This window comes from Crinia signifera, chromosome 3 (genome assembly GCF_055691185.1).
Source record: "Crinia signifera chromosome 3, ASM5569118v1, whole genome shotgun sequence".
NCBI classification, from domain to species: Eukaryota; Metazoa; Chordata; class Amphibia; order Anura; family Myobatrachidae; genus Crinia; species Crinia signifera.
Window position 1 is genome coordinate 256,322,310 of NC_139219.1, and position 13,799 is coordinate 256,336,108.

General features: G+C 50.2%; 1 protein-coding gene across 1 annotated transcript; it reads right to left on the reverse strand.

Annotated features, from left to right (window-relative positions):
- Positions 1-673: 673 nt before the first annotated feature.
- On the reverse strand, positions 674-6,887 carry LOC146064428 (uncharacterized). Its single transcript, XM_083177902.1, has 2 exons — positions 6,116-6,887; positions 674-2,527 (listed from the first exon to the last, which is right to left on the reverse strand). Exons 1-2 carry the CDS (start codon positions 6,777-6,779, stop codon positions 1,956-1,958), a joined length of 1,236 nt encoding a protein of 411 aa, XP_083034028.1. The 5' UTR covers positions 6,780-6,887; the 3' UTR covers positions 674-1,955.
- Between the last annotated feature and the right edge of the window lie 6,912 nt (positions 6,888-13,799).

Below are 13,799 nucleotides of genomic sequence, written 5' to 3' on the forward strand. Positions count from 1 at the left end.
GATGAAACAAACTGGGTAGAAACAAACCGACATAGAGGTAGGAGGGCTCTGCTCTCAAGCTTACAATCTATAGTACATGGCAAGGACAAATTATTTAAAAAAACTTGTACTATTGTTTTATGTGCCTTCTCTATCGTTTTCTATGCATTTCGCTACCAACCTGTAGCTTTATCAGAGGTTGTTACTTATTGCCTTAAGTGACTGCAGCTGCTTTGGATATTCTTCACTGGTACCATTCATCCAAACACCGCAAGACTAGAGAGGACCACTGGGGCGCTGTTCAAGATACCTTCCTCAAGCGGCCCTATTCTATACTAGATAGGATCTATTGGATCGATTGGGTCCAGACTTTCTCCTCCAGCGGTGGTACCTTGTGGTAAAGTGTACTTACCTGTATGAACATATTTGCAAATCTATTCTACTATACTTATTGCTGAGAGTCCCATCTAATTCCTAAAGTTTAGAACCTGGATATGTTATTTATGTGTATGCTTATGGCTTTTATAACATTCACTTTATTATTATTATTTACTAAAGCGCTGCTATCCCCTCTCCTTTTTCTTGTCAATCTCAGACATGCAGTTCATGTTGGAAAATAGTAAGTTAGTTACTGTAGCCGACTATGGCCTCGGGTATCTGTGTGCAGACAAATACTCTTTAAGGCGCCCAAGGGATTATATTGGTTGCCCTTTGTTGTTACCTTTACAATAATCTCCTAGAAATAATTCACGCGGACACCTTATCTAAAAATAAGACTCAGACAACCATGGCATAAGTTTAAAATGGTCAAGTTATTTATTTAGGTGGTATGACCCTTGTTAGTCTATCAAAGGGATGGCCAAGACAGCACTTGAGACCAGCACCAGTCAGAGGTGTATGTCAATGGCAGCGACTGCCTCGCTCCAATCTAACAAACACACCCCTTACGTAAGGTACAGCCTGCACCGTGACGGCTCCCCGCCCCCTCTAAGGTAAGGCGCGGACACCTCAAGGAAGTGCCCACCGTCCCCGCTCATTTCGGGACTCGCCCACCGTCCTGGCAAGGGGGGGGTAATACCGCACGGTGACCACCTGACACCTCACCCGACTGCTGGTCGAGAGCGCCTTCTCGCCGATTTTTAAACTAAATTAAATTTAACCGAATTGTTTGGACAGCCCGAAGGCAATGAGCACCAGAGAGAGGAAAGAAAAGAAGGGATGGGAGGGTGGGAATCCGGATTCCAAGAGGAAGTTCCTCCCCCAAGCTGGACCCTATATACCCCCCTTAAGCTACCTCCCCTCTGGGTGCTGATTGGCCCATAAGCACCACATGCTAACCTGTCTAAGAATTACACACAGCTCTGATGCTGCATGTGTATCTGCGTTTAACCCCTAAATCCCCGGGCTCTTAACTGCACTCTGGCTTATGCAGCCTTCGTTTTGCCTAAGGCGCCCAAGGGATTATATTGGTTGCCCTTTGTTGTTACCTTTACAATAATCTCCTAGAAATAATTCACGCGGACACCTTATCTAAAAATAAGACTCAGACAACCATGGCATAAGTTTAAAATGGTCAAGTTATTTATTTAGGTGGTATGACCCTTGTTAGTCTATCAAAGGGATGGCCAAGACAGCACTTGAGACCAGCACCAGTCAGAGGTGTATGTCAATGGCAGCGACTGCCTCGCTCCAATCTAACAAACACACCCCTTACGTAAGGTACAGCCTGCACCGTGACGGCTCCCCGCCCCCTCTAAGGTAAGGCGCGGACACCTCAAGGAAGTGCCCACCGTCCCCGCTCATTTCGGGACTCGCCCACCGTCCTGGCAAGGGGGGGGTAATACCGCACGGTGACCACCTGACACCTCACCCGACTGCTGGTCGAGAGCGCCTTCTCGCCACTGCCAAGGCTCCCCAGACCTAACAAGGTCGCCCGGGACCAGGCCCGCCACCCCTCAACTAGACCTAATGCCTTCCTATTGCCGAGTCACGCCAGAAAAGATGTCGCCCAGGAAAATTTCCATGCCCGCGTCAGACAGGTGGACCCCGTCTGACCTATAAAGGTGGGCCGACTCCCTAACTATCGTGGGGTGCCGCACTGCCCTACCCCCCATGGCGCTCACCCTCCTGGAAACCGCGTGGTTCACCTTTCGCCTTGCCCTATCTATGGCAACTGCATTCCTGCAGCCCCGCCACTGAAGCCGGGGGACGATATCAGACCACACTAACCGCACTCCTGGCCAAAGGGCCGCAATGCGCTCCAGGTCAGCCGTTATGCTACACATGAGTGAGAGCCCCGTATTTTTAACCAGGTCGTTGCCCCCTAGATGTATAATCAATGTGTTGGGGGGACCTGAACTGCGGGCCTTGGAAACCAGCAGGCTAAAAAGCCCACCCCACTGAAGTCCCCTAACCCCAAACCACTGCACTGAGTCAGCTCGTAGCAAGCCTAAAGCTCTGGAGGCCATGGGATGCCTGGCCGCCCAAAAAATATATGAGTGGCCCACTACCCAAACTCTCCCCTGATGTGATGAGGAAAGGGAAAAGGCTGAAAGAGAAAAAACCTAACGTTAACATCATATATTATACACTGTAACACAACCAGAATACAGTAAACAGCCCAAGTGAAGGTGAAAAACTTAAAAAACCTCCGGTGAACTTTGGTGACAGCCGAATTGAATTAGTTCTATCTCGGAGGAAAAAGTAAAAAATTCACTCCACACCGTCGATTCCCGAACGCTAGCCGTTCCAGAACCGATTGTAAACTTACGTTTTTGGGCTGGCGCAACAGGCGCATTCTACAACTTATCTACTTTATCTAACTTATCTACTTTATCTAACTTATCTACTCTTATATATTTCCTATAAGCCGATGACTTCCACCTCCCTACCTTCTGTATGGCAGAGGGTGGAAGCCCCGCCGCTGCTGCGCATGTTGCGGCCCCTATGCGAAAGGAGTGTGTCCCATAATCCTGAGCCCTCAGGCCTATGCCGGTCAAGCACCGTCTAAACACAGCCCCGAACTGAAAACGGGTGAGGGGCACACCATCTGTGTGCACCAAAAACTGTATGGCTCCAACCGGCCTAAGAGACATGTAGTCCCTGCACAATGCTACAGGACAAATGGCTTGGTTCACACTGGATCGCAGGGTGGCCCAACTACCCTTTCCCAACTGGTCTGTTTTGGATCTCTGTATCCTGCACAGGACGTGGTCCTCATGGAGAACCACGTCCTCCGACCTGAGACCAGACTGGGCCTTCTTGCTCGCAGCTACCAGTTCCCCAATCCTGAATGCCCCGAAAAAGGCGAATGTAAAGGCCACCTTCAGGAGCGCAGCCTCGAAAGGGTTATCAGCCACCTTATCCAGATTTGCCACTAGCTCCCCCAGCATGCGCTCGTCTATAGGCCGCCGAGTGTCAGGAGGCACTGGCCGCTGCTTAGCCCAGCCCCTCAAAGCCTTACTTAACACAAAAGAGGCTGTGGGATCTTGCTCCCCTCTCAGCCTGCTGTGGAAAGCTATACCTGCCAAAGCCGCCGTCATAGCCGACTTTGATCTGCCTCTTACATAATGCCCCCATACGAATGCGAGTAACCGGTCCTCGACCGACTTACCGCTAGTGTCAGGCGCAGACTGAAAATCTTCCCAATCCCTCCAGGCCGCCTCGTAAGCCCTGCGGGTTGAGGGCGCCAGTGACAGCAGTGCCAAACCCTTCATGCCGATTCTATGATCTGCCATACAAGATTTGGACACCTAAGCCCTAGGGGTGACGCTTCAGGAGCAAGCTCCCGAAACTTTGTAAACTGAAACCTAGACAGGGCGTCAGCTATAGTGTTTTCTATGCCTGGGACATGTCTAGCCCTAAAATGTATATTGTACCTCAGACAATGAAGCACCAGGTAACGCAGCAACCTGAGGGCCTCAGGGGAAGCCGCCCTCTGATTGTTAATTGCGTGTACCACCCCCAAGTTGTCACACCAGAACACTATGTTCCGATTTGCCAATTCCGCTGCCCACAGCTGCACTGATACTATGATGGGGAACAGTTCCAGCAGCAAAAGATTGACCGTGAAACCCCTGTCAATCCAAGACTGTGGCCACCGTGAGACGCACCATTCCCCTTGGAAATAAGCCCCAAATCCCGTGGAGCCAGCAGCATCTGTGAAGAGCTGCAGTTCCTTGCTGGATTCGGGCTCCGTGGGCCATATAAGCTCCCTATTAAATTGCCCCAGGAATGTGGACCACACTTCCATGTCGTCTCGCATTTCCCGTGACAGCCTGACCGTGTGGTGGGGGTCCCGAACCCCCGCCGTGGCTCTCTCGAGCTTGCGGCAGAATACCCGCCCCATGGGAATGATGCGGCAAGCAAAATTAAAGGACCCCAGCAGGGACTGTAATAGTCTCAGCTGTATCCTCTTCTTCTGCAAGCACTCAATTATTAACCCTTGAAGCTTTGTCACCTTATCCTCGGGCAAGCGGCAGCAACCCGCAGCCGAGTCTATTTCTATGCCCAGGTAAGACAGGACCCTGGTGGGTCCCTCCGTCTTATCCGCAGCTATAGGGACCCCCAGCTCCTCTAGCAGGGAAACCGCCCGGGATAATATATGGGCGCACGTGCCGTCGTCTCCTGGTCCCACAAAGAGAAAGTCATCCAGGTAGTGGGCTACGCCCGCACAGCCTGTACTGCTCTGTATGCACCAGTGCAGGAACGTGCTGAATTTCTCGAAGTAAGAGCAGGAGACAGAACAGCCCATCGGTAAGCACTTGTCTATGTAACAGCCTCCATCTAGCCTAAAGCCCATGAACCTGAAGGACTTAGGGTGTAACGGGAGGAGCCTAAACGCGGATTCAATATCCAGTTTGGCCATAAGTGCTCCCTGGCCGAAACCCCGGACTATGCCCAGCACCTCGTCAAATAGCTGGTACTGCACACTACAGAACTCATCCGGGATGGCGTCGTTTATAGACGCCCCGTGGGGGTGTGACAGGTGTTGAATCAACCTGTATTTACCCGGGGTCTTCTTAGGGACCACCCCGAGAGGGGAAAAACACATATCAGGGAGGGGGTTCCCTTGGAAGGGGCCCGCCATCCTGCCCAGGGCCACTTCAGCCTGGACCTTCTGGCGGACCACCTCTGGAAAATCCCTGGCCGACTTGAGGTTCCTAATGCAGGAAACTCTGATTCCGTCAGGGATGGGGAGGGGAAAACCAAAACTAAACCCGTCCAATAAAAACCTAGCGTCAGCCCTGTTAGGGTACGCCATCAACCTACGGGCCAGGGCGTCTACCACAATTGGGGAAGGGGCCCTACTTTCCGCCAGTGCCGGCGTCCCCGTGATCCCCACCTTTGGCTGCTGACCTGCAGGATTTGGAGGGGTGCCCCGCCCCCCCGCAGTTACTGCAGTCGTGACGGAAGCGGCACTTGGCGCCCCTGTCACATTTGCCCTCATTGTACGCAAAGCACTTCCCTTTGCCGCCGGCTTTAGACCCGGGTTTGGCCGCAGGAAATGGCTTCCTACCCGATGTATCTGAGCTATGCTGCCCTTTGCCTATGACCTCGAGCCATATCTCCACGTGCTTGCAGCCCATGGGCATGACCCTTGACCCGGCGTGGGCGAGGCGGAACTTCTCGTCGTAGTTCCGCCACGCCAGCCCCTTATAATCTGTGTACGTCTCGTTCACAAGGAACAGGTAGCGTAAGACGTTCACGTGCTCCGCAGGCCTTGTGCTCAGGTAACAAGAGGAGAATATTAAAAAGCCCTTCAGCCAATTGTGGAAGCCTTTAAAGGCCGCCTCGCTACCACTTCCCGCTTTCTTGGCTGCCTCAAAGTCTTTTTTCATGTCGACTGTCAGTGTAAAGAAGTCGACAAACTTTCCCCTTTTTATTTTGTCCTTTACACCCTTACGCAGGCCCCTGGCCATGGCGGTGTTGGTGCAATGGACCATATCGCCCGCTGCGGCAGCTACTTCAGGATCCGCCTCTTTCCTAGCCCGCTTAGTGCCACCCACTTTTTTCGCAACCGCGCGTGCAACCATTTTAGCAAACTTGCGCGGGCGCTTGGGGGACCCAGACTCGTCACTACTGGCTGAGGAGTGAGAGGAAGAGGATGCACACTCTGAAGTATTGTCATTCTCACCATCTCCAGAAGCTTCGCCTTGGACCACGGGATCCGCCTGTGCCGTGGCCCCTGTCCCTGCGGAAGTGGATGCTTCTGCCCTTGACGTGGATGCAGGGGTCTCGGTCGACCTGGGGGCCGGAGCCAGGACCCTGGGTATGGCTGGAGCCGTCACCGGTGTTGGCGGTCTGGATTCCGGGGCCCTCCTGGACCTTTCTGCGTCCTCTTCCTGGGACGATCCCCTGAACATGCCACTCCTGCCTCCGACAGAGGATACCTCGGGAGATAAAGGTGCAGTGTTAGGACCATATCCTGAGCCTGTCACCCTCACAGACCCTCCCGCTGCTGTACCAGAGCTCCCCAGGCCCCCAGTCGCATAAACCTGGTTGACCTGTTGAGCCTGGGCATACATGTTTGGGTGCGTGTAAGCCGCCCCCTGAAAAGCCTGCTGCGGCACCCCGGGGCCCTGCTGTTGTGGTGCACCAGCACCCTGCCATGCTCCCCCGAAATACCCCCCGGGAAACCCTCCACCTGCCCCCGCTGTTTGGGGAAAGTACGGGAAAGGGGGCTGCTGGGACCCTGTATAGGGCCCGTATTGTGGGTTGGGCATGGGGTACCCCGGGTAACCCCCCGTATTCGGACCGGGAAAAGCCCACTGCTGTTGCTGCTGCACGGGGGGCTGCATGTATGCGTGTTGACCCGCACCAAAACCCGCGTGGCCAAACCCCTGGTGTCCCCCCTGCCCCGCCGGGGCCCCGACGAAGCCCTGAGAGGCTGCGGGTAAAGGCTGCTGGCCTTGATGCCATTGCTGCTGCGGGGCCTGCCAACCCTGGAAGGGGGGGGCACCGCCATCCATCCGGCCGCCGACGAAAGCGTCCCCACGGCCACCGTCCCAGCCCAGGGGGATGAGAGAGCCTCTCCCCGTGGCCAGTATGTTTGTCAGGGAAGCCAGAGGGCCCTGATCCGCACTGCGCTGCCCACTTGCATTCATCCGCAGGGGGCTCCATGTGGGGCCCCCTGTTATGACCTGCAGAGGACTCCCTGGACCCTGCACTAGTGGGGTGCTAGCCCTGAGGGGCACCCCCCCATCTCCCCCGCTGAGTGACACCCTCCCAGCGCTCACCCCGCTGCCTGAGGCGCGCGGGGTACCCATAGGGGTCTGTCTACCCCGTACTGGCGTTGAAACGCCAGCAGATGGCGCCAGAGCACTGTCCCCAGCAGCGCTACTCACTGCTGGGTGCTCACCATGTGCTGCTGGCGCAGCGCGCTCCCCGCCCCCAGCAGAGCCCTGCTGAGCTGGGGAGACGCTTCCCTGCGGTGGGGACCCCTGTCCCCCAGAGGTAGAACGCGCAGGAGACGGCGCGCTCACCCGCGATGACGCGGTTGCGGCCGTCCTGCTGCCTCCCCTGCCTCCCCCGCGCGCTGGTACAGTCACCAGCGGGCGGGCTGCGTCTGCCAACCACCTAGGTGGTGGGGCAGATCTCTTGGGGCGGCCGGACATACTTGCAGCTGCGCGAGTGAAAACAGGCCTAAAAACAAGTTAAAAGGTACTTAGCTTCGCGTGCTGCACTGTGTGAAATCCGGATTCCAAGAGGAAGTTCCTCCCCCAAGCTGGACCCTATATACCCCCCTTAAGCTACCTCCCCTCTGGGTGCTGATTGGCCCATAAGCACCACATGCTAACCTGTCTAAGAATTACACACAGCTCTGATGCTGCATGTGTATCTGCGTTTAACCCCTAAATCCCCGGGCTCTTAACTGCACTCTGGCTTATGCAGCCTTCGTTTTGCCTAATCATAGTTATAATCTAGTGGGGTCGTTAATTATTTCAGAGTCTATTTTGAACAACTGTAAAATGTGCATGCATATATTAGGTATAAATGACTGTGGGGGTTGAAAAAGCTGAGGATATAATTGCAGAAAGCTGCCTTATGTCAATAGAAATGATATACTTCTACCTTGCTTGACAGCTATGGCAATTCACTTATCATTACTATATGTTCTTCACACAAAGAAGAAACAAGATATGGGAAATAGCACGCCAATCAGCCAATCATTTACCTGCTTTAGCTGTCATCTGGTTCATCACCCTGAGTTGTATAAATATGAAATCTAGGGGTGATATAGGAAATATGATACAAAACATTTAAATGATTGCACTTTTTGAAGTCATATGGTAGTTTATATATATTTTTTAACATATTCCTTTTACTATTGCATAATACAATAAGACAGGTAATGCATGAATGTGTAAAACTAAGCAGTTACTTTCTAATTTCTAAAATTAGCTCATAGCCTAAGCAGTCGTTGGGTTTTTGGCACCCCCTGCTAATTATAATGCTTTTCTTTTAGAAAGTTAGAACTCTGCAGGGCCAATGTGGAGGTAGAACTAATTCCATCTCACCATTAGAGGTGGTGGAACTCAGTTCCACCCTGTTCCCCCTCACTATAACCCCTGCATATCACTCAGGGTGCAGGATAAGGCTCTGGGTGGCAGACTTAGATTTAGGTAATTAGGCCTGGGTCTACAGTATGTTACTGTATGTACCTGAATGTGCCCAGCCTGCAGCGTAACTACAATAGGTGCAGGGGGTGCAGCTTCTATGGGGCCCAGAGCTGAGAGGGGCCCTCTTAGCTTGTCAAAGTATCATGCGCTGTATACATTTTTCAGCATTAGCTGATAAATAGGGGCCCTTACAAACTTTGCTATGGGGCCCACATGTATCTAGTTACGCCACTGTGCCCAGCGAATCATTGGAAGCTACCTAGCATATAACAAATGGCTTCTAAAGACATTTTGGGCTCCAAATAGACAAGTGAAAAGTCGTGAACCCGAATGTGGGGAAATAGCCCTTGTCAGTCAGGATTTCTACTGTCGGGCATTTGATCAATCGGGATTCCAATGTCAGTATACTGACTGTCGGAATCCCAACTGTCGGACTGTCATCTGGCACCCCAATAAGTTGGCTTACTAGATGATTGACAGCTGTTGCATCCAGGGAGAATCGAAGAGCTTACTGGGTGAGTCACAGGGGCATGACAGAAACATAGGGCAGTATTCAATGAGAAAGTTCTCCGTGCATGGAGAGCGTTTTATTTCGCTCTCCATGCACTCTCCGTGTTTTAGCTGAGATTCTCCCTGTTCCGGAGCCTCCTGCTCCCACTATTCAATGTATTTAAGACTCGCCGCCACTCGCGGCGAGTCTTAACCCCTGCAGCAGACGAGCGTCCGTGGCAGGGAGCTTTCAGGGAGCCAGGGGACGGAAGCAGCCAGAGAGATTAAAGTCTCCCTGGCTGCTCCAGAGGAATGTGGAGGGGAGGTGGGCTCCCCTGGACCCAGGCAGCACAGGCTGCCCCCCCTATAGCCAGCGGGGGACCCAGTATTCACTGCACCCGATCGTGCATATTAACGATCGGGTGCAGTGAATATATGAATATCTAATGAGCGGCTAAAAAATATTTTTTTTTAAATTAAATATATATTCATGTGCTATAAGCACATGAATAAAAATAACATGCCCCTTCACAGAAAAAAAAAACTGATTTTTTGACACCAAAATTAAAAAAAAACCCTTTTAGTTTAAAAGTTCACATTCCAGATCTCCATCAAAAGATGGAGAATTTCTACACGGAGAGAGACGGAGAAAATCACTTAGAAAGACGGAGAATATTTCACATTGAATAGGGTTGCTCGCTTTTGGAGAGCAAAATGCTCCGTCCAAGGCGAACAAAGCACAAATTCTCCATAAAACACGGAGATTTTTTCTCATTAAATACTGCCCATAGAGGTTAAGTAATGTTCAGTCCCATTCTGGACCTGGAGGCTGAGCTTGGATTTACATAGTCACTGGTGGCCGGCAGACTAGGTATGGACGGAGGTTAAAGTGAGGGGGAACGGGTGGAACTGAGTTCCACCACCTCTAATGGTGAGGTGGAACATTTGGTACTTGTGAGTTATCTGGGCGCCCGATTTCTAAATCGGGTCGGATCGGGCGCATCGCATCGCATGCGACCATCGGATGCGATGCGATGCGATGACCCGATTTTTCCATAGGAATCAATGTTAAAATGGACTGAGTCCATTTTAACATGGAATTCAATGGGAAAAAGGGGTCCTTTTCATACCCCTACTATCCAAGTGGGCATGGAGATGGATATAAACCTGTGGCGAGCGTAGCGAGCCACCGAGCCCGAAGCGTGGCGAGCGTAGCGAGCCCCGCGAGGGGACATAGAATACCGTCCCCTCGCGGGGCTCGCTTCGCTCGCCACGCTTCGGGCTCGGTGGCTCGCTACGCTCGCCACAGGTTTATATCCAACTCCATGCCCACTTGGATAGTAGGGGTATGAAAAGGACCCCTTTTTCCCATTGAATTCCATGTTAAAATGGACTCAGTCCATTTTAACATTGATTCTTATGGAAAAATCGGGTCATCGCATCCGATGGTCGCATGCGATGCGATGCGATATCGCATCGCATCGCATCTGATTGTATGCCTTAACTTAAGGCATACAATCAAAAAATCGGGCGCCCAGATAACTCATAAGTACCGAACATTTTAACCTACACATTGGCCCTGCACAGTAATTCTCACAGAAAAGCAGTCGAGCTTGCATGGGGATGCCAAAAACCCTACCAATGGCCCTGTCTCTGCCTAATTGGGGGGGGGGGGGGGGCTGTAATTAGGTGGCATAGAAAAATTAGTTCCCCCACCTCTGCATGACCACTTTAAGCCCTGGGTATGGACATCAGAAGCCAACGATCAAATGATGCTGGGCATCCGCCATTAAATCTTTCAAGGTGATGGTCTCTGACCATTGCAACAATAGAATTAGATAGAAAACACATTCATATGATTTGCGCATTCTCAAAAAAGCCCTTTTTGTTTTTTTCTACGCATGAACAAATATAACCATTGGAACACAATCAAATTTTTACCAATCGAGAGCGGCATACATCGGAATATTGCCATTGAACGGTAAAACAACTACGCAATGTGATGTCCATCCATAACGCAGACTTAATAACGGGACAAACTACATGCATAGTTAACCAGTATGTGACACAGCATATTGCCTGCAATTACAAGACAGTCCAGTGCGCTGTCACTAAACCCTCCTCACACCCACAGAAATATACATTTGATTAACCTCTGATTCAAATTCGGGGGTCTGTGCATGCGCGTATTTACACATGGACAGACCTCCTGTGCGAACGCCTTTGGTGAGTATCACACTCGCCGAGGCTTTCGCATGGGTAGGGCAGTGGGACGTGCAGGGGACAGCTGCAGAGGAATGCCGCACAAAAACTTGGGAGTTCCCCTGGGACAGGTGTTCGGGACAGGTGGCTAATGTCACATGACGACAGTGCCCGCCCCGTCTTTGCCGATCAGTTGCAGATATAAAAGACTGACTTTTATTTCCAAAGGGGAGAGGAATCATTCAATGGTCAGCAACCATCGAATGATTAATGTTCCCTTCAGCAGCATGCGAGGGGATGTGTTCTTGTACACATCCCCTTGCACGCTACCGTTGGGTCGGCATGTGGCGCTTACCGGCTTGCTAGGCAGTGGGTCTGAATCAGGCCACAGTTCTCAGTATAGTGGCTCCAGTGGCCTAAAACACTCCATGTGTACTTAGATGTCATCCTCTGCATTCTAAAGTCACACAACACCTACAAAACTGCACATTGCTGTGTGTGTATATACTGCATTATAGCGTGTGTGTAATAGTAATGTCATATACACTATAGCGCAGATCAGGGATTGTGTGTGTATATATTGCTGTGTAAGAATAAGACACAAAGGGGTACATTTACTAAGATGGGAGTTCTATTGAAGATGGGATGTTGCCCATAGCAACCAATCAGATTCTTCATATGTATTTAGCACCTTCCACAAGATAATATATAGAATCTGATTGGTTGCAATGGGCAACATCCCATGATCAATAGAACTCCTACAGTAAATTTACCCCAAAGACATAATGAAATCTATACCAACTGCAGTAGTTTCACAATGGGATCTGCTTTGGTGCTGCGGACTGATCTGTCTTGTGTCAGCATGGGACACAGTAAGCCCAATCATAGTAAGAAAAGATGGTGAATCTCTATAATGGGTGCATCGCACACTCTGCACCCATTGTTTTATTATTACTTCTGTAAAGCCCAGCATCGCCAGTAGCAGCGCTGTACAAGTCAATGACAAGTGGATGTGGCAGCAATTTTCCTACGGTTGTGTGCATTCACATTATGAAGATTGCTGGGAAAATGGTTGCTGCAACATTTTCCCAGAGACCAGCAACAGGCGCAGTAGACTTTGATTCTTCTAGTGCTCAGAGTCTACTGCATTACGAGCTAGAGCAGTGGTTCTCAAACTCGATCCTCAGAATCCCACACAGTTCACGTTTTCCAGGTCACCTGACAGGTTGACTTTTTTCTGACTGACATATGTTAAAAAGATCCTCAGGTGGTGCTAATTATATCACTTGATTCTGTGAGTAGACCTACACTGTGTGTGTTCCTGAGGAACGTCTTTGAGAACCTGTGAGCTAGAGAATGCAGTTAGCAACAGAACATAACAAACTGAGGTAAACATATGACAGAAACTATAACACGCACAATACAGTCTTATGCAAATATAAAATGGCAATCCTATAGGGAGTGTGGAAAACAAGGGAGGGAGTGGCCATGGGGCAAGATGTACTAAGCTTGAAAAGTGATCAAATGGAGAGTGATAAACCACCAACCAATAAGCTCCTACGTGTCATTTTTCAAACACAGCATGTGACAATGCAGGTAGGAGCTGATTGGCTGGTGGTTTCTCACTCTCCATTTTATCACTTTTCCAGCTTAGTACATCTGGCCTATGGTGTGGAGCCGCTGAGTAGCCATAATGGTGAGGGGAGACTTACATGCTATAATAATCAAACAGTACTTAATGAGAGGTCGACAGCAAAAAAGAGGGGCCAAAATGCCCAGATATTTGCAAAGTTACCAGGAGTATCATGTAAAGTTTCTGTAATACCTTCCATGCAAATAATTGCTAATTAGTGTAATGGTTCTTGTGACTTCCATTGTAAGGCTATCTGACTCACAGCAGCATTCAGGATGTGTTCAATAAGTTTTTGTGCTGGTCTCAGGACGTGAGGACCCGGTGACATTTGGATTCTGATAATGGCTCTAATTATTTCATGGATCTAAGGCAGAAAAAAGTGTGTGAAGTTAGGTGGGTACCAGATACCATCTATATAAAACTTTTACCTGATTTTATTTTGAGCATATTATCTTTATATTGGTTTCAAACATAAAAGGGAAAAAAACAGAAAGACTGACACTGGAATGATTAATCAAAATGAATTACAGCAAAGGGTAACTGTACTTTCCTTGTGCAAAGAGGGAGGGAGTTCTTGGCTACCTCTGTCTGTTTTGGACCCACTCCGTGTGACCCTGTGTCTCTCCTGCAGCCCCTCTCCCATGAGCTAGTAGTCATGTTCTACCTTTACATGATGACCGTGGGACAGCAGCAGCAGGTTGACTGGAGAAATCAAATTTCCTGATATACAACTGCATCCATCCTCCTCTAAGGGAAGAAGTGTAATGTGGCTAAATAAAACAGAAATAAAAAATTGTCCAATTGTAAAAGTCTTATGGGCTGAACTGATGAAGTCACAAGGGAGTGCTTAGAGAGGAGTTCATATGCGAAATGAG

Excerpts from the sequence above, each read along its gene's own strand:
- LOC146064428 (XM_083177902.1), bottom strand. The coding sequence starts at position 6,779 with ATGCAGCCCCCCGTGCAGCAGCAACAGCAGTGGGCTTTTCCCGGTCCG. Across the intron at positions 2,528-6,115 it reads AGGCGAAGCTTCTGGAGATG|CCTTTTCCCTTTCCTCATCA; the intron begins GTGAGAATGACA and ends TTTCTCTTTCAG.